General features: G+C 48.1%; 2 protein-coding genes across 7 annotated transcripts in view; one reads left to right on the top strand and one right to left on the bottom strand.

The window, feature by feature from the left end:
- Il6r (interleukin 6 receptor) overlaps positions 1–13782 on the top strand; it is a 64686-nt gene extending 50904 nt beyond the window's left edge. Inside the window, exons 10-11 of one of the 3 annotated variants that reach the window (XR_010063582.1) lie at positions 9–12578; positions 13236–13782. Coding sequence is in view for 2 of the 3 variants with exons in the window: in XM_006232587.5 (XP_006232649.1) it covers positions 9–171 (163 nt within the window). In the remaining variant the exon portion in view is untranslated. Of the gene's footprint in view, positions 1–8 lie in introns of all 3 variants that reach the window. The other 2 variants (XM_006232588.5, XM_006232587.5) reach the window with 2 other exon arrangements.
- She (Src homology 2 domain containing E) overlaps positions 10317–20669 on the bottom strand; it is a 25850-nt gene continuing 15497 nt past the window's right edge. For 2 of the 4 annotated variants that reach the window (XM_063282721.1, XM_001062249.8), the window contains 4 exons: positions 19736–20041; positions 17411–17552; positions 16707–16826; positions 10317–14628 (listed from right to left, as the gene is read on the bottom strand). In XM_063282721.1, the coding sequence (XP_063138791.1) occupies positions 14445–14628; positions 16707–16826; positions 17411–17552; positions 19736–20041 (752 nt within the window). In that variant the 3' untranslated portion in view covers positions 10317–14444. Of the gene's footprint in view, positions 14629–16706; positions 16827–17410; positions 17553–19735; positions 20042–20669 lie in introns of those variants that run through there. The other 2 variants (XM_063282722.1, XM_063282723.1) reach the window with 2 other exon arrangements.

The raw sequence follows: 20669 nt of genomic DNA, 5'->3' as shown, positions 1-20669 counted from the left end.
GTCATCAGATGTCTGAGTCTGTCTCCCACTGAAGATGATCTTGGGCAAGAAAAACCTGGGACCCAGCCTTCTCAATATTCCGAACAGAAGGAAAACCATCATGTGGACACTTTGCAGGTAAGAGTAGAGGGTGGCTGCCAAGGACCAGCCTTAGCTTGGTCAGGGTTCTGAGAGAAGGATTATCTGGGAATAGCAAAAACAAATGACTTGAAGTCAAATTGTGGGTCTAAGCTGGCAGCCTATGTTCTACTGAGATGCTCTCTCTCTCTCTCTCTCTCTCTCTCTCTCTCTCTGTGTGTGTGTGTGTGTGTGTGTGTGTGGTGGGGGGTGCGAGCACCTGTGTATGTGTGTGTTTTGCTCTGCTCTAGACAACTTTTTCTTGCTATTCTAAAAACTCTCTGGTTAGACAACTAGCTTTCTGCTAAAGACCACTCTCTCTGCTAGTAACCATTCTAAAAGCTCTCTGGTTAGCTCATGGGTTTTCTGACCAAAGTCAGAAAAACTGCTATAAAAAAAAATCTTGGATGTTTCGAACAAATCAGAAATCCTGTTAGAAAAATTCTAAAATTAATTCTTGGGTTTTCCAATCAAAATCAGAAAGAAAAAACTCTAAAAGAGCGGTGTCAGCTTACTAAGTAATTCTTGGTGGTCAAAAATCCCATCAGGAAAAAACTCTAAAAGAGCTGTGTTTGCTTTCCATGGATTTTCCAACTAAAATCAGGAATCCTGTTTTTTTTTAAAACAAAATGTTTGAAGAGCTGTGTTCCCTCTCCAGAGATCTTGAGACAGCTCAGCTCTGGGTAGGGAAACATTCTAAGAACTGCTATCACTTTTTGCCAGCTCGTCTCATGTGGACCAAAAGCCTAGGTTTTTATTTACATATTATTTCAGTTATTTATTCCAAGTTCCCGCTTGACCACCCAGGAATCAGCCTTCTATTACCTTAGCCCCCAGATTCTTAGGAAAAGAACAGCAAGTACATTTTTTTCCTCTTCTTTTTTCCTTTAAGATTTATTTATTATATATGAGTACACTGTAGCTGTCTTCAGGCGCACCAGAAGGGGGCATTAGACCCCATTACAGATGGTTGTGAGTCACCATGAGGTTGCTAGGAATTGAACTCAGGACCTCTGGAAGAGCAGTCAGTGCTCTTAATCACTGAGCCATCTCTCCAGCCCCCTTTTTTCTTTCCTTAATATTGCAAAAGAATTCAGAGATCTGCCTGCCTTTGTAAACTTAGCTGGGTGGGACCTTATCCTGAGGTTACCGTTTCCCACCACTCCTGGACCTAAATTCACTCTGTCCCAGGCTTGAACTCAGGGGTCTGCCTGCCTTTGTATCGCTCTGATGAACTGGTTCACAGTGCAGCTGCCTCTGTTCCTTTAGATCTGTGAAGCTCCTTATACAATTCATATTGCATTTTATATTTCTGCATAGTTGAGAAATTATACATTTTTGAACTCATATTTTTAGAGTTCTTTCCCACAGCCTTAAGGGCTGTCCTGAAGGTCCCAGTATTTACCATTTGGCTGAGACATTAGCTACTCCTTCCCCTCCTGGACTCATGATGTCTCTAATTATCATAGAGTTATTAACATTAGCAGGGAGGACATTCCTCAGAGAACCATGAAAATATGTGCAGTATTATACAAACACAGCAGCCATCCACTCTTCTATAGGCCCATGCCTGCTGGCCCTGTCTCAAGGGCAGGAGCCATGTCCTTCTGTCCCCACCAAGGCCATGCCATGGCAGGTGGCAAGAAGCATCTGAAGGCCCCAATTCCGATGAAGCTGGAGTTGAGCAGCACCCACCGCCCTTCACCTGGACCCAGCTCCCTCAGCACAGCTGTTCTTTCCTTGAGGTTGCTCCTTGCCTTGAAGAAAGTAACATAGGAACCAGGTGTCCCTTAGGGTGGCCAGGCTGTGTGGGTTGTAGGGAGAGTGGGCTGTGGGGCCAGGAGTCGGGAGAGAGCCACTTCCCCATCTGCCAAGTTACCGAGCTGCACCCTGCAGAAGATGAGGGAGCAGATGGCGATTCTTGTCAAGGATGTAAGGTGCGCTCCGCTCTGGAAAGTGTCTGCTAAGAAGCACTCTATTTGGTTTTGAAGACACGAGGGAAAGAATGCTTTCTGCAGATCCCTGGGGAGTGCAGGTTCCACTGCAGTGCATGTTCTGTGTGAGGGCTAGGTGGGCGGGATGCAGAGGCAGAGCCTAGCGGCCCAGGGTGAAAGCTCAGAGCTGAAGAACACAGTACTAGGGATGTGACCACCTGGTAGGATGCAGCCCTAGCACACGTAGGACCCTGGGTTTGACCTTCAGCATCACACACATTGGTAGTGGTGCACAGCTCCAGAGACACCTAAGGTGGGGGGTATCAGGAAGGTCACGAGACGCTTACACTCCTGCAGGTAGAGTGGTCCAGGATACCCAGGTTAGTTAAGAGGTGGAATTAGACTCCAAGCTTAGGTCTTCTCCACCTCAAGTCAGGTGCTGTTTCCTTACTATGAGCTCAGGTCCCATAGCTATTGGTGACCTTGATGGCTCCTTCTGCAGGCCTTGTGCTCTCCAGTGGACTACTTTCCATCGAGGATCCGGGTTTCCTCATTTGATTTGTCAAACTTCTGTGTGTGTAAGCTAAGGCTGGCGGGCGGCCAGCCAGGAGTCTGATCCCTCAGGCGAAGGTATGGCTCAGACACCTTCAGGGGTGACCTGAGGAAGCCAGAGCACAGGAGGGGGCCACTGAGAGGAAGGACAGAAATTGGTTTCTTAAATTTTTTTCCACCTTTGGTTTTCCCGAGACAGGCTTTTTCTGTGTGGCCCTGACTGTCTTGGAGCTTGCACTGTAGACCACAGCTGGCCTTGAACTCAGATATCTGCCTGCCTCTGCCTCTGCCTCTGCCTCTGCCCCTGCCCCTGCCCCTGCCCCTGCCCCTGTCTCTGCCCCTGCCCCTGCCCCTGCCCCTGCCACCTCTGCCTCTCCCTCTGCCTCTGCCTCTGCCTCTCTGCCTCTCTGCCTCTCTGCCTCTCTGCCTCTCTGCCTCTGCCTCTGCCTCTGCCTCTGCCTCTGCCTCTGCCTCTGCCTCCGCCTCTGCCTCCGCCTCTGCCTCCGCCTCTGCCTCCGCCTCTGCCTCCTCTGCTTCGGCCTCCGCCTCTGCCTCCTCTGCCTCTGCCTCTGCCTCTGCAGTGTGGTGTGCACCACCGCTGCCCTGGCCAGTTCCTTAAACTGAACCAGGGGCTTCCCTTTCACTCCTGGACTTGATGTGAGACTTTGCTGCTTATTTTGTATACACTTTAATGGGCCTTTAAAAATCCCTCCAATTCTGTCCTGGATCTCAGGGCTCTGTCACATGGCGGTATGGAAAGGCAAACACCCTAAGAGCCCAACCCGAGAGTCTGAGTTGGACCTTACACAAGCAGCAGAAGACAAAGTTTTGTTTCTGGAAATTTCTAATTATTTCTCTTAAGTTCCATTCCCAGCTCTGCTGGCCTCTTTGGGCCACACAAATAAAATAAAATAAAATAAAATAAAATAAAATAAAATAAAATAAAATAAAATGTGTTAAAATCTTGGACTGGAAAGAGGGCTCAGTGGTTAAGAGAACCAGCCACTCTTCCAGAAGGTTAAAGTCAATGGAAAACCCAGAAATCTCGGAAATGTTTACGTGGAGCGCTTGGAATAAAATCACAGCCGTTTCTGAGAAATATCTCTCAGTTACTTGAAGCACCTTACTGAGAAGGTCTTTACTTAAGGGGAAGAGTCTTCACCACGGCTTCCTGTGGGTGTGTCGCACAGGGGATTTATAAACTTGGGTTCCTTTAGATCTCATGAGATGAAAGCAGACGGAGCACTCCCTAAGAGACTTTTGTTTCGTTTTATTATTTTTTTCTGGACAGAGTCTTGCTATGTAGCCCAGGCTGGCCTGCAGTTCACAGTTCTCCCCTCTCAGCCTGCCCCGTGTGGGAGTTACACCAGTCTGTTATGAGAGAAACAAACTCTTGGCTTTAGGGGCTTGTCTTCTCAGCTCCTGAGTCCACTTGTATTCTCAGGACTCCCCCAGTCCCCTGTGAATAACATTCCTATTTCCACTTCTAGTCAACTTCCCCTGGCGCCATCTTCTGGCCTAGGACCCAGATGTCCTCTGAACTCTGACTTGCAGCCTGGAACTAAGCATGACTTTCCTTTATTTTCCCATCTCTTGCTTGGATTTTAACTAAAGTCTAAATATAGCTCTGAGACACTCTGGGCTTTCTTATTGGTTCTTGGCCACCAAACCAAACTCAAAGGGCAGGGCTTCCTCCTCCTGGCAGCTGACAGAATCTCCAGCTTTCCTGCGCGTTTTGAGTCAGAGCCCTGGCTGTCCTGGAACTCACTCTGTAGACCAGGTTCATGAACTCACAGAGTCCCGCCTATCTCTGCTTCCCAACTGCTGGGATTAAAGGTGTATGCCAACACAGCCAGCCTTGCTCCACTGTCTGTCTGTCTCTTGTCTGTCTCTTTCCTTCTTCCTTCCTTCTTTCTTTTTAAAGATTTATTGATGTATGTTATATATATGGGTGCTTTGACTGAAGATGTGTCTGTACACCAGAAGAGGGTGTTGGATTTAATTGTAAATGGTTGCGAGCTGCCTCAGGGTGCTGGGAGAGCCTTGGAAGAGTAGCTAGAGAGAGCTCTCTCTAGTCTCTGCTCTGCTGTGTCTCAACCAAACTATAATATGAGATTTTCTGGAGCTTCCACAGCAATGACAAAAAAACCAAAGCAAGATCCCTAATACTTCTCTCTTTCTCTTTCTCTCTCTCTCTCTCTCTTTCTTTTCCTCCTTCTTCTCCTCCTCCTCCTCCTTCTCCTTTTCCTCCTTCTCCTCCTTCTCCTCTTCCTCCTTCTCCTCCTTCTCCTCCTTCTCTTCCTCCTTCTCCTCCTCCTTCCTCCTTTTCCTCCTCTTCCTCTTCCTCCTCTTCTTCCTCTTCCTCCTCTTTCCCTCCTCCTTTTCCTCCTCCACCACCTCCTCCCCCTCCTCTTCCTTTTCTTCCTCTTCCTCTTCTTCCTCTTCCTTCTCTTTCTCCTCCTCCTTTTCCTCCTCCACCTCATCCTCCTCCAACTCCTCCTCCTTCTCCTCTTCCTTCCCCTTCTCCTCCTCTACCTCCTCCTCCTTCTCCTCCTCTTCCTTTTCTTCCTCCTCCTTCTCCTCCTCTTCCTTTTCTTCCTCCTCCTCCTCCTCTTCCTCTTCTCTCATTGAGATAAGAATCTCAGGTATCCAGTTTTCTCTGAAGTAGAGAGTGGCCTTGAACCCCTTATTTCCTGTTCTTACTTCCTTCTCTTATTTACTCCTGGGAGTTGGGTGGGGCACTACCCTAGCTAGGCTGTTTCTGGCAGCAGTACAGGGACTGGTGGCTCTTCATGGGGACAGCGGCCTCAGACCTGAGCTACCTCCAGCAAAATAGCCTGAGAACAACATCTGTGAAGTCAAGGTGGGCCCGTGCTTTCTCTTTTCCTCTATGTGTATTACATGGCAACATTTTCCATGAGCATGGTTTCTATAATGAAAGGAAACTTCATTAAGAAGCTATAATCTCGTCTCTCTCTTTCTTTGTTCCACTTTTTGGTTTCTTTTTTTTTTTTATTTATTTTATTTTTTTGGTTCTTTTTTTTTTTTTTTTTTTCGGAGCTGGGGACCGAACCCAGGGCCTTGCGCTTCCTAGGCAAGCGCTCTACCACTGAGCTAAATCCCCAACCCCTCACTTTTTGGTTTCTTGAGGAGGATCTTCTATTATGTAGCCCCAACTGTGTAGAGACTCCCTCTGTAGACCAGGCTGGCCTTGAACTCACAGAGATCCACCAGTCTTGGCCTCTCAAGTGCAGGGATTAGAGGTGAGTGCACTGTGCCCCGCCTCCCTCTATTTTTAATAGGCTGAACTGTCTCAGAACAGTTGTCTATGAAGGCCAGTACGTACTTGTGGTTCCAGCTCCTTGGAAGGCTGATGCTAAAAGATTACTTGAACCCAGGAGTATTTGGGCAACGTAGCCAGACTCAGTGTTTAACAGTCACTTGGGCAGCACATACACTAAAATTGAAACAGCACAGAGAGAACAAGTGTGGGCCCTGCCCAAGGACATGCAAATGTAAAGCCCTCTTTGTTTCTAAAAACTGACCAACCAAAGGACCCAGCAAGGGAACAAAGTGGCTATAGTCAGTCTCCCAAAGACAGTGGTCCTGGAGGCGCTGGTAGGTATGAAGTGGCTCGCACTACCCTCTAATAAAGCTTGATGCTCTGTTTTTAAAAGACAAAGGTTGTAGAAGCCATGTTTTAGTTGGAAACTCAGTTTAAAATAATCCAAAATGGGGTTGGGGATTTAGCTCAGTGGTAGAGCGCTTGACTAGCAAGCACAAGACCCTGGGTTTGGTCCCCAGTTCCGGAAAAAAAAAATAAAAAAAAAATAAAAAAAAATAAAAAAGATAATCCAAAATGAATACATCTTTGTTATCTCTCTCTTACTTATTTATACTTAAATAAAAAAGATTTATTTATTATATATAAGTATGCTGTAGCTGTCTTTACACACAGCAGAAGAGGGCATCAGATCCCATTACAGATGGTTGTGAGCCACCATGTGGTTGCTGGGATTTGAACTCAGGACCTCTAGAAGAGCAGTCAGTGCTCCTAAGCACTGGGCCATTTCTCCAGCCCCTATTTATACTTTTCTGAGATAGGTTTTCATCATGTGGCCCAGACTGGCCTGGAACTTGTTATGTAGAGCAGGCTCTTAGTTCTCAGTAGATGCTTCTTCTTGTCTACCACACCAGTTCATTCTTTGACAAGTCAACTGGATTAATCTGCAAATGTGGTAATGCATCTTTTTAATGTAATTATTTCAAATTAGTAGTCCTATTCATTTGTGCACATGTATCAGAAGGCAAACTGAATCACTGAAAAGTCATGGAGGAAGCATTTTGAGTCAGTGGTGACCTCAGTGTGACTCACAGTGTGGGTAAAGAAACTGGAAACGACTCGTCCAGCCTCAGAGCAGAGCTCCTCAGTGTAACCCTACACTGACTGTCAGGGCTTCAGCAGCCTGTGGGATTTCACAACTGTCTGGGCCCAGGGTGGCCCAGGATGGGGAGGGGCTCCTTGGATAGGGGGAAGGCTGCCTGGAGCCAGGAGGCCACCTGTCAGCCTCAGCCCAGCTTTGTCCTGGAGGTGGAGTCCTCCCTGTGTCCATTTCCTTTGCCCCACGCCCACTGGGATGCAGTCCAGAGGTGTGGCTGAGCCGGGACAGAGGGCCTGTGCCCATTTCATATTAATGGCGAGCAAAATTATAGGCAGGGGCTGCCTCTCCTCTTTCTAAGCCATTCATTCTCTCTCTTGTGATGGCTGCCTCAAGGGCATGTAGAGAGCCTTTGGCCCAGGTTTACTGGAGAGCTCAGACCTCAGGGGCTCTGGGAGAGAACTCTGTACTGGGCACTGCAAACCTCTATCTCCAGTTGGCCTGATACACTGCCATTGTTAGAGACAGAGTAGGGTGGGCTGGAGAGAGGGCTCAGCTGTTAAAGGTTAGGCTCGCCACCTAAAATATGGGAGAATAGAAGTGTTTTTGTTTTTTTTTTTGTTTTTTTTTTTGGTTCTTTTTTTTTTTTTCGGAGCTGGGGACCGAACCCAGGGCCTTGCGCTTGCTAGGCAAGCGCTCTACCACTGAGCTAAATCCCCAACCCCTTAGAGGTGTTTTTTAAACTATGTATGTATTCTTATTTTACGTGTATGAGTGTTTGCTTGAATGTATGACCACAGAGCCTGGAGATGTGTAGGCTCCTGTTGGAACTGCAGTTCCAGATAGCTGTGAGCCAAGTACATGCTTGGAAGGGAATTCTGCAAGAGCAGCCAGTGCGCCTAAACCTGAGTTTCTCTCCAGGACTTCACCTTCCTGATCCTGTTCTTCAGATGTGAAGGGTTCCGTAGGCTGAGTGTATGACCTGGAAGGGAAGTAGAGGTGTGGCAATTAAAAATCACGCATGGCCAGGCATGGTGGCACACACCAGCAATCCCAGGACTAGGAAGGTAGAGGCAGGGGGACCTTACATTTGAAGAAGCTTGGCCTACATTAAAAAACAAATAAACAAACAACAACGCTACAACAAACACCTGGACTTGAGGCAGATCTGGGCTGCCTGTTGCTTCCCCTTGGCTGACCCAGGACACATACTGATTCATTGAGGCACTTATTTGAAAAGGGAGGCTACTTACATATCTGCCCCTTCACAGTGCCAGAATCAGCATTCGGGGCCTAAACCTGGGTGGGCTCTTACAAATATATTTAGTCTGAATTCTAAAAAACATTCACTTTGATTCTCTAGATGGGGCAGAAGGAACAGTGCTGCATGTAAGTATCCTTTCTTCTTATACATGAACACAGGAAAACAATAGGTGCTTACACCACCGGTGGCGAATCACATCCACGCTCAGCAGAAGGTAAAAACCAGATGCTAAATGCTCAACGGTTAAGAGCAGCTGCTGTTTTTGAACAGGACCAACTCCAACTCCCAGTACCACATAATTCCAGAATCTTGGGGTCCAGCACCCTCTCTGTCATCTGCGGACACTGCACACATCCACACAGATAAAAATAATCAGGCCTGGAGAGGCGGTTCACCAGTTAAGAGCACATACACATCCATCAGCTGACAACTGCTTGTAGCCCTTGCTCCAAAAGATTGGATGCCTCTGGCCTCTCAGAAAGGTACACATACCAACCACCTGTCTTCATACAACTAAAAATATAACAGCCTTTTTAAAAAGTGAAGAGTAGCTGGGAGCGGTGGCACACAACTTTAATCCTCGTACTGGGGAGGCAGAGACGGGGGTAACTCTGGGTTCAAGACCAGCCTGGTCTAAAAGCAAGTTCCCAGACAACAGTTATATAGGTAAAACACACACACACATACATACACTCACACGCAGAAAGATAATCATACATACACACATACAGTATTCTTACATACACATACATACACAAACACATACATATACACAAGCACACACACACACAAACCTACACACACATACACACATACATACACATATATACACATACACTCATACATATATACATACACTCACACAGACATACACACATATACACACTCACATATAGACACATACTTACAGACACACACATCACATACATACACATATGCAAACACACACATACACTCATACCCACAAATACACACTCACCCACAAACACACAATACACTTATACACATAAATACACTCATATACTCAGACATAGACACATACATATACACTCACACACATACATACACACTCATATGCACACACACACACACAAACACACTCACACATACATATTCACTCACACAACAGAGACACATACATACACACATATACACACTCACATACATACACAATACACACTCACACACACTTATATACACACTCACACACACTTATATACACACTCACACACACTTATATACACACTCTCACACACTTATATACACACTCACACACTTATATACACACTCACACACACTTATATACACACTCACACACACTTATATACACACTCACACACACTTATATACACACTCACACACTTATATACACACTCACACACTTATATACACACTCACACACACTTATATACACACTCACACACTTATATACACACTCACACACACTTATATACACACTCACACACTTATACACACACTCACACACACTTATATACACACTCACACACTTACATACACACTCACACACACTTATATACACACAAACACACACTTATATATACACAAACACACACTCATACACACATAATTCACTCACACATACATACACTAACACACACATACACACATTGACACACTCATACACACACATACACACACATTGACACACTCACACACATATTCACATGAATCTAATTCTGATGCACAGAGGAGGAGAACAAAGGACAGGCTGGGGAAGATTATGCCCCAGAAGGGAACTGCCCTGCTCTGTATTCTCTAGGGAAGGCATCGTGGCAGGGCTGTAGAGGGAAGTGAGGGGGAGGCTCAGCTGCTGGCTGTTGGCTGCCTTGGAACACTCCGGCATCAGCAGTTTCACAGAACGCTCCAGTAGGTGTTTGCACAGGAAGTACTTTTCATGAAGGGAGGCGACTGTCAGAATGAATGGAGCCAATTCACTGGGTATAGCTCAGCAGCAGAACCCTGGTGCATGTAACCCATCTCAACAACACGACAAAACCAGCTGACCGACCGACCGACCAGAACACCAACTGACTGAATAAAGCAAATGACTGTTTTCCTGGCAAGCATTTATTGATAGTAGCATTTCAGAGTAAACCACCTTCCAGAAGGCACACAGCTACACTGGTCCGTGCAAGAGAGCCAATGATTTATAAGATTCCAGTATAATACCAATTGCCAAGGCTCCTGTATTACAATCTGTTAAATATTTTAAAAAGTTAGAACAATGTATCAATTAATGTTTACATGTCAAATCCTCCTGACAGCATTTGGAACAGCTAAGACTTTAACGAAATGATTCCCGCCTCAGTGATCTATTGACAGCACAGTCTTCAAAAATAGAATAAAGATTATGAAATACATGACTCAGCCTGGGTCCAGGGACATAGTAGGAGTCAAAGAACTCTTTCTATAGGGAAGGGTACATTTCAAGATGGCAACTGCTGTGTCATCGTTTATTTTGAGTTATGGACTGTATGAGAAATCCTTTAGACAAACCACCCTAAATGGACAGCTTGTTTCTCAACTGCAGTTTTCCTTTGCCCCAGTAGATGGCAGGAGAACACCATCTTTCATGGCATGGGTTCCGCCAAGAAGGAAAGCTAATTAGAGGGAAGGTTCATACTGACCGAGTTTCTCCAAGGCCAAGTTAGTAGGATGTAGGTGGCAAAGAGAAGAAAAAAGATCAGTCCTAAGGGAGTTTAAGGTTAAGCGGGCGCTGGCTACAGAAGACAGGAGGAAGACAGAAGGCTGTGAGGCCCAGGGAGGGGAGCAGTGAAACCCTAAGTATCAGACAGGAGGGATGACTCAAGAGTACACTGGCTTTTTGACTGAGGCAAGGAAAAGTAAGTCATGAGCTTGTAACTAAAATGCTAACAGACTCGTCCAACAGGCGACTAAAGAAGTCTCACAGTTGTTCTTGAATTAAACATTAATCTACCCAGCAGGGGTAACACTGGCAAAGACTCCCAACACCAAACAAGGATGATTAAGGTAGGACCTGCATGGAGAACAGCCCACTTTCCCTCCTGGTTCTCTGCCCAGCTCCCCTTCCTGTGGCAGAGAGCAGTGACTGAACTCCAGCACAGCACACACTAAGCGGCCAAGAATGAAGGCTGTTCTTACGGTGCCTATTAAAGCACTCTCGGTAACCGGAAGGGACTCTGGTGCCTTTGCCATCTCCTGCCTTTGTGCATACTCACTAAATTTCCCCATTGCTTTATTCCGTTACTCAGTGTTTTAAAAGGTTCGTGTGCATGGATGTTTTGCTTGTATAGATGTGTGTGTACCATGTTGCCCAGTACCTTCAGAAGCCAGAAGAGGACACCAGATCCCCTAGAACTGGGCAAGGTGGATCCTGGGAACTAACCAGGGTCTTCTACAAGTGCAGCAAGTATTTCCCACCTCTGAGACAGTTCTTTGTCCCCAGGTGTAACCCAAGAATAGCACTGAATTCAACTCCTCCTGCCTTTGCCTCAGCGCATCATACTGGCCGGAGACACCTGGGGTGGTGATTGGAATATATCTGGACAGAAACCGCTGGGCAATCACAGGAAGTAGAAATGTCCTTTGCCTTTCTGTGTTCTTCTTGGAGACGCCCTTGCTCTGTTGCCCAGGCTAGTTTTGGACTCTTGGCTCTACCTCCTGGATAGCTAGCTGGATTACAGATGCCGTCCGTTCTCAGGGGTCCCTGTCTAAGTCGATGCCCTCGAACAAAGCAGTTTTTACAAATAAGTTTTGCTGAAGGAGAAAAAGGTGAGGAGCTCTACAGATGTTCAAGGCATCTGGAGGGTTCACCAAAAGACAATCTTTGTAGGAAAAAAAAATAACTTTCCCCCTGGGAGACGGAATTGATTCAAAGGAATAAATAGGAAAATACTTTTATCAGGAGAAAAAGGGTAAGAAGCCCAATCGTTTGGAGCTCGGAGGACAAGCCCCAGAGCTTCAGATCAGCCGGCCCAGGCTCACTAGCAAGCGGTTAGGGCACCCTGCTGGGCCTAATTGTTTTTAGAACGTAGGGTAGGGTACTATATGCCACCACCCAGCTGTGAGTCCCCTGGCTTCTGTCAGCGTGTGTCACAACCTAAGAAGAAAATAGCAGCTTTAACATCCTCCCTCACTGGCCTTCTGCTAATCTACAGTATTTTTGCTTTTTATAGCCCCCCTCCCCTTACCATGAAGACTGGACTATATATAAACTCCATCTCCTCCGCCTTCAAGAATGTAGAGCAAATATGGAGGGAGCATGCCTGGGTGTGCAGCAGAGGCCAGGTGACTCTGACCTGTCAGGCCGGCGTTCATCAGAGTCGCCAGGTGTGTGCCCACATCCTTCCCCACCCAGAAACGTTTTAATATTTAACGCTGACCATTAGAGACAACAACTCCATTTCTTTTGAAGAGTAAGGAGGGTTAAGCAAAAATTAAGGCTTCATGGCTACAAGATGAGCTAATATAGGTTTGACATAGCGGACAGTGCACAGATACAAGATAATAAATGATAATTAACATTTGCTGGATGGAATTGCGGCTGCCGAAAACTTAAACCGAGTGCCCTGCATACAGGAGCCAGAATGATTGTCAGCACTGCGAGGGCAGCCTTTGTGAGGACTGCTGTGCTCCACTGAGGAAAAGGCCCTTTTAACCTCCAACAAAACCTCACACAACCCTTTAGCTAAGACGTCCTGAACCAGGAGCAAACGTCTTCCTACCATTCTGTCAGGGCAGCCAAGCGAGGGAGTTAAGGACTAGGCTGTGCTTTCTCCTAAGAAATCTGGCCAGGTTTTTGTTGTTTTGGATTTTTCAAGACAGTGTTTCTGTGTGTAGCCTTGGCTGTCCTGGAACTCACTCTGTAGACCAGACTGATCTCGAACTCGCAAAGACTCACCTGCCTCTGACTCCTGAGTGCTGGGATTAAACGTGTGTGCCATCACACCTGACTTACGGTTAATATTTTTTTGTGTATCTGAGAAGCCACCCACATCCACTTTCCACTGACGGTGGTCAGCACATCGCCTTGGGAACAGTCTTGAGATCCAGTTTACAAACACGAGCAAGAAATGTTCCTGCCGTTCTGACCGAGCCCATTCTCCATGGCACCTGCACGCAGCAAGCTCCTCCTGCGGGATTTTCCACAGTTCACCGGTCACAGGCTAAACATACAATGATTTAGTGTCTCAGAGAGCAGCCAAGACAGCCCCAACTACAATATTTTTCAAAATGTTTCTGTCAGGCGTATGTTGGTGTGTTCTGTATGTCAGAGGCGATCTTTTCAGACCAGTGGCTCAGTTCATACAATCAGATCCCAATTTTGTTGTCAAATTTTTTTTTTGCCAAAAATAAAAAGCAAATCTACTTTCAGAAAGAAATCTTAAAGATGACTTCATGCAACAAAAATACACAAAAAGAAAAGCTGTCTGAAATGCTTTGTAAATATCCAATAACAAAACAGGTGTTGAGCTCTGTAGAATTAAAAAAAAAATCAGAAACCAACTCTTTGGAGTACACTTAATAGCAATCAGAGTTTATACAGGGGATGCTACCGCTTGATTATATTGGTAACACTTTAATCTGGGGTCCTCCATCCAAGTCTTGCTCATAGTACTGAGTTACTGCTGAAGGACGGGAACGCCCAGAGGAATCGAGAAAGCACGTACTTTTCTTAGGAGAGCTGGTCAATCAAATAACACTCTTGTGAAGACCTCAGGTTGTGAATGTTGTGTGAAGGCCACAGCTGCATCAGGACGTGGGGAAAGACACCTTTCCTGTCCATTGTTCCTATTTCCCACTGTCCGTCCCCTCCTCATGAGGGGCCTACACTGCAGGATCTCCAGCCCACGTGGTCGCTCATGAAGGCCTAGGGGCTCTCTGTTGTCCAGAAGACAGGCACTCCAGAGAACTGCACCAAGGGACAAGTTCAGTGCTCCTGAGCTCTAGATCTACCTTTCCTAAGGGTCACACTCCAAACAGAACTCCTACTCCAAGGGAGAAGGCGGCAGGCAAGCAATATTATCTTATAGGACAGCTATTTGGCAGGGAGAGAAGGAACAGATCAGAAAACACTGTGTCCTGGATTTAGGACCACGGGTGCTGACTCTGGTCCGCAGCAGCAGCAGAAGGTCCTGTCCACGATGGTGGTAGGTGCTGATGTCCTCGCAGGTGCCCGGGCGTGCTGGCTGGACCTTAGTGCAACTTGTGCACGGGGTGGAGAAGGGTCATGTGCTCTGCCCCTTTGAAAGGCAGCTTTGCAGTGGAGTAGTAGTGTACCACTTCGGGGATGCTGTCAAACACGGCGCTCGTCTGGTTCAGTGTGTATCTGCTGTCTTTTGTCTGAGCCACTATGATGTGGACACACCCTTGACTAGTCCTGGAGGTGAAAAACAAGAAGCATGAATGAGGGAGCAGAGCGTCCACCCTGACCAGATCCACAAGGGGCGACGGTTCCTCTTCCTGGTCTGCCATTGTTCTACAAAAGCATTCAACACTCTGGCCGAGCGTTTGGAAGTTCCTGAGCCCAAGTGCATGGCGGCCCAACTTATTACACATTAGTGGTCAGGACTGGAGGGGAAAAGCCAAGTCAATGCTTTCTGCTGCCCGACGGTAAGACCAGTGCCTGAGTCCAGGCCTGCTGCCCTGGGCAGTTCATATTCACCCCCCTCTCCACTGTAAAAAGATGTGTGTGGTTTCTTCTCCTTTACTTTTCCCAAAAGGAACACTAATAGTAATAATAACAATGACTGTCCACTGGCCCCTGCCCTCATGAGGAAAGACCAGTGTCTAATGACAGTTGGCGCTGAAGGCTCAAATACTGAATCCCAAACACCGCTTTCGGGAGCACGGTGGCTGTTCCTGGTATTGTCTACGTGGCCTGTCCCCCCCCCCCCCCTTTTTTTGAACCATATTACTCTTGTGCCCCTCCCCCTCCTTTCCCTTCCAGTCTGATTGTTTCAGCTGCAGGGGCTCAGTTTCCTCAGGAAGGAAGTGCTGTTAGGACGCTTGACAATGATCCTCCAATACAGAGCCACCGAGTTCACAGAGCAGTGAGAATTTCCATGAGACACATTCTGCCGAGCCCACCAGGCAAAAGTGAGTACCCTGTGTACACTTAGTCAGGGAGAAGCAACGGGCAGGTCAGCACTTCCTTCTTCTCCAGAAGTGCGCCGGCCGCCAGCATTGCCAGTCAAGGATCCAACATGCACTAAGGCCCCTCATCCTTACAGGGAAAAAGACAAAGGCCTGAAGCTGTGCGAGTGGACGCCTGCCTGTAATTCTCTCAGTGGGGAGGCAGAGGCAGGGAGATCACTAAGCTCTGCATCAACCAGGGCTACACAGCCAGACCCTGTCTCAAAAGAGAAAAGGAGCGTAGGGCAGGGTGGTGCAGGCCTTTGACCCCAGCACCCAGGAGGCAGAGGCAGGAGGATCTCAGTGAGTTTGAGGCCAGCCTGGTCTACAGATTGAGTTTCATGATAGCCAGGGCTACACAGACATTGTATGTCCCTGACCCCCCAAAAAGTAAAAAGAGTTGTGGGCTGGGGACAGTGCTGAGGAGATGGCTCAGTGGTTAAGAACGCTGACTGCTCTCGCAGAGGACCTGGGTTCAGTTCCCTGCACCCACACAGAGGCTCACATCCGTCCATCTGTAACTCCGGCCTCTGCGGGTACCAGGCATGCGTGTGGTACACATATGCATATGAAGGCAAATATTATCATAAGAATTTTTTTAAAAATCTTTTAAAAACCACAGAAGGGATTAAGCTGCACTGTCTTTTAAATTTTTTTTTCTTTTTTTCGGAGCTGGGGACCAAACCCAGGGCCTTGCGCTTGCTAGGCAAGTGCTCTACCGCTGAGCTAAATCCCCAACCCCTGTCTTTTAAATTTTAACTGACTTTTTTTTTTTTTTTTTTGCACTGCTGGGGGACAAACTTAGGACTTGTGTGTGCTAAGCAAGTATTCTACCACTGAGCCACAGCCCCAGGCCCCTACGCTTTTTAAAAAATAGTATTTTTATTTTATATGTTATGGGTGTTTGGTGAGCATATCTGTCTGTGTACATGTGTGTGCCTGGCACTTACAGAGGCCAGAGGAGGGCAGTGGGACAGGAGTCACAGATGGTTGTAACTCCATGTGGTTGCTGGGAATTGAACCAAAGTCCTCTGGAAGAGTAGCCAGTGCTCTTACCACTAAGCCATCTCTCCAGCCCTGGCACTTTTCTTTTTTATCAGGAAGTATTTCTCCTCTAAGAGGCCTTGGATGTGGTAATGAGCGCTCATGTACGATATGAAAACAGGGCCCCATCTGCAACCGACACTGGGGTCATAGCCAGCGTCACTTCTGCATTCTGAGCACAGGGCCTCACCTTCTGCTGTCCAAACAACTGCCTTTGGTTTTCTGTCACTCGCACCCCTATGAACCGCCTCAGACAGGGCAGTGTGGGACGGCACTTACTTGAGTGCGATGGAATACTTGCTGTTCCCCGACTCACTGTTCCGGACCAGGTAGCCAGCTTCTTTGCAGGGCTGTAGTCTGCTCTCAGCCTCGGCTCGGCTAATGGAGCCATGATACCAACTGAACAGGGGGAAAGAAGACATGGCCCCGGGTGTCACAGTGCGAATCCAGGCGGAGCGGCGGAAGCGTGGGTTGTGGGGGAGGGTCTGGAAGGTGCTCAGCAGCCTGCACGATCCCAATTCACGTTCAGCACGGACACAATGCAGGGCCCCGGCTTACAGAGCCTTCCAACCAGACACAGCCCGACCGACAGAGGGAGTATGTTTGAAACATTTCCCCCTGGGACCCGGAGAGCTGGCTCAGTGGTTAAGAGCACTGGCTGCTCTTGCTGAGGACCTGGGCCCAGTTCTAGCCTTCACCTGGTGGCTCAGAACCACCCACAACTCCAGTTCCAGGGGATTCAATGCTGTCTTCTGGCCTCTTTGGGTATCACACATGTATACAAGCAGGCAAAACACACATAAAAATAAATCAATCATTCAAAAAGAAAGCAAGCTTCCCTTTGGTATGGAAGGAGGCTTAAACTCGAACAAACACCCTGTTTAGAAGTTGCACTCAGACAAGAAGTCATAAACTAAAGGGATCATACAAAATGGGACAGGGGACCCTACATAGGCTGTGGCAGGGTCAGCAAGGAAACTCACGGCTGCTTTTCCAAAGCCAGGCCTGGGTCCACCTTCTCCCCGTCTCCGTGGTCTGACAGGGTCGGCTTCAAGGTCTTCTGCCAGTGCTGCGGTCTCCCTGCCTCCTCTCTGCCCGGAGATCGATCAGATCCCTCAAACTGGACTGGAAGGAAGCCGTCACTTAACACAGGAGAACACGGAGGCCAGCCATGTAACCCTCAAAGGAAAAAGCTCTTGCTTGCCTTAACTTAGGGAAGAACATGTCTTCCGAGGAGCACTGTCCCTAGACAGCTGCGGTCACGGACACCTGACTACATGGCTAGGTCCTCACACGACCGCTCTTCTTGAAAGTACTCATCAGTATAAACAGTTTGCAAAGAGGAGAGGAAACTCCTGTTTCAGCATGGACTTTATTCTAAAAACACTGAAGCCTACGTGTTTTAAAAGACTAAACATAAATTCGGAGTGTGGCTCTGGAGCCCTCAGCCCCGAGTGGGTTGTCTGTATCACACCCTCTCCTCGAGGCTCAGGGATCCTTAGGGAAGAGAGGACAGAAAGACCGTGAGAGTCTCCTGCAGTAGACAGTTTTAATGACATAGCATTTGCAGACACCAGAGGCCGGGCAGATGTGAACTCACAGAGACTATGACAGTACACACAAGACCTGCACAAGATCAAGCCAGACAAACTCCCAGCACAGGCAGAAAGAGAAAAAAACATGACCTGACACACTAGTGCTGCTGAGCCCCTAAGCTGGGCCGTGGATGCAGCCTAGGGTGGTCTCGAACTTGCCACCCTCCTCCTGCTGCTGTGTAGAGGTGCTGGGATTACAGGCATGCACCACCAACCAGCACACTGATTCTCCTTCTAATTGGATTGACTGTTAAGGGGGAAAAATACTTTGAAAATTCTAAATCAGAGGCAAAACTAATTCTGTAAAAGCCAAATGGGAAAGCCGTCTTGGGAGTGGCAGTTACTTATGTGGGTGCTGGGAACTGAACCCAGATCCTCTGCAGGATCTGTAAATGCCATCTCTCCGGCACATCCCCCATCTTCATCCTGTTTTCTTTTCTTCTCTTTCTTTTTAAAGTCTGTTGATTAACTCTCCCTTAAATTACTTAGAAACCCTCACAAGAGCAGGGTTTGTGCAGCTTGCGAGGCTGAGCTCTGAAACTTGAGGCTAGCCTGAGCTAAGCAGGAGAGCTTCCCTGACCCCTCAACGAAAGGTTCACATTTGAAGACGCGACTCCACCTTCAATTCACGTTTTGCTTTCTAAAGGAATCAAATTGTAGCTGGGAGTTATACCCTTCTAACACCCTCACTAAGAAAACTGAAGCAAGAAATTGCAAGGCTGAGGCCAGCCTGGGCTACATAGGGAGATCCTGTCTCAATGCCAACAAAACTGATCTAGTCTCAGTCTCACTCACAGCCACAGTGGGCCATCAGTCTACCTCACGCAGGCCTGCTTTCCTCACAGTGAGCATCTGACAGGGAAGCCAGGAAGGGGTGGGGAAAGCGGTTTCCAATTCCACAGCCTCAGTGGCAGGGAATAAATGTAAAGCGATCAAGGGGGCTTTTTCAACAGCCCTGGCGGCATCCCCAACCACTACACACCCAGCAGGCCGGTAACAAGGGCACAGCTTCAGCCTCATTGCCAGTTGTTTTTTGAACAGAGAGGACTGTGTAGCCGAGAGCAGCCCTGAACTCCTGATCTTCCTTCCTTCCTTCCAAATCCTGGCATTACAGACATAATCTGTCCCTCGTCCATACCTAGATGCTTAGTTCTCTACCTCAAATGCCTGGTTCTAAAAAGAGACTTATGGGATGGCAGGATAGCTCAGTGGGTAAGGGTGCCTGCCGCCGAGCCTCACAGCCTGGGTTCAGCTCCGGGAGCCACGTGGTGGAAGGAGAGAACCGACCCTCACAGGTTGTCTTCTAGTCTACCAGGTTACATTCCCACGCACAAGCAAACGAACAAATGTAATAAAAAACCATTTGCTGTGAGGAGCACGAAGCAAATGGACTTGACGCCACACTGAGCACCGTCTGGTGATTGTGAAACGGGCCTCACCCTCAGCACCCTCCCTGCACGGGGTCATCAGGGTTGATGCCCCCTGGAGCTGGACATGGCGACCAGCCTCTCTCTTCCTCCTCTCCTCTCTGAGCCTCTGGTAAGCAGTGCTCTGCTCTGGCTTTCTGAGGACTTTTTCAGAGTGTCCAACTGAGTGAACTCACGGGAGGGGGTGGGCATGTTCATCCCGTCCCCTTGCCCACCGTGCCACACTGTGCCCAGGGACCCCGTGGCGCTGCTGTGCTAGGGCGGGTGTCAGGCGCTGCACGCTCACCTGACAGGGCTCGTGCGATCTGCTCCCTCTTCCACTCCCAGGGCTGCTCATACTCGGCAGCAGGCCGGTCATCCTCCTCAGGTAGCCTGCCGTCTGCTGGCCGTGCCTTCACCTCTGCCGCACGCAGGTCACCCTCCGAAGGCTCGTACGGGGTGTCGTAGAGCTGTGGTGGCTTCCCCAGTAGGTCCTTGGAGCTGCGTCTCTTGGCTGTGGCCTCTACCTTCATGGTCTCCCCTGGTTCACACGGGCCGTCGAGCAGCTGGAGGGCCTTCACGAGAGGGTCTTTGGAACCTCGGCGTCTGATTTCTGAAAATCAGGCATACAGGTCACACGGGGCACTTCAAATGGACATGGACAGGTGCCATGAGGCCCCTGGGTAACCCATGGGGAACACAGTTACCCTTGGCTGAGGCAGCAGAATGCTCCACGACTTTTCTGGTCTGGTCTGGGCTGACTACTCTTCAGCCATGCTGCAGGAGCAAAAGGGGTGGGGCACCAGAATGTTCCTGGGTGCACAGCACGCACACACACTGAAATATTACACTGTCCCCAGACAGTCTGTACAGTTGCCGTGTATCCATTCTAAAACGACATGTTTAAAAAACAAAAATACCTCTCCACACAGCCGGATGAGCCAAGCCTAAGATGAGGGATGCCTGAAGGCAGGAGGCCTCCAGGGTCACTTTGAGGGTAATGGAGAAGTGGCCTCTGGGTAACAGAGTATCTAGGGCCTACTCTGAGTATAGCTTACTTTCATTTCTACGAATACGTCTTGAGAGGAAGCCCAGATTAATGTATTTTAAGGAAATCAGCTGTGTATGGTACTGAAAACACTGTTCACAATACACCAGGAAGGCATCAGTCAGGTTTGTGTTTTGAGACAAGATCTCACTATGCGACCCCCGGTTAACCGGTTAACCTAGAATTCACCAGG

This window comes from Rattus norvegicus, chromosome 2, assembly GCF_036323735.1.
Source record: "Rattus norvegicus strain BN/NHsdMcwi chromosome 2, GRCr8, whole genome shotgun sequence".
Lineage (NCBI taxonomy): Eukaryota > Metazoa > Chordata > Mammalia > Rodentia > Muridae > Rattus > Rattus norvegicus.
The sequence above is the reverse complement of the archived record's forward strand: the minus strand, read 5'-3'. Positions and strand labels throughout refer to the sequence as shown.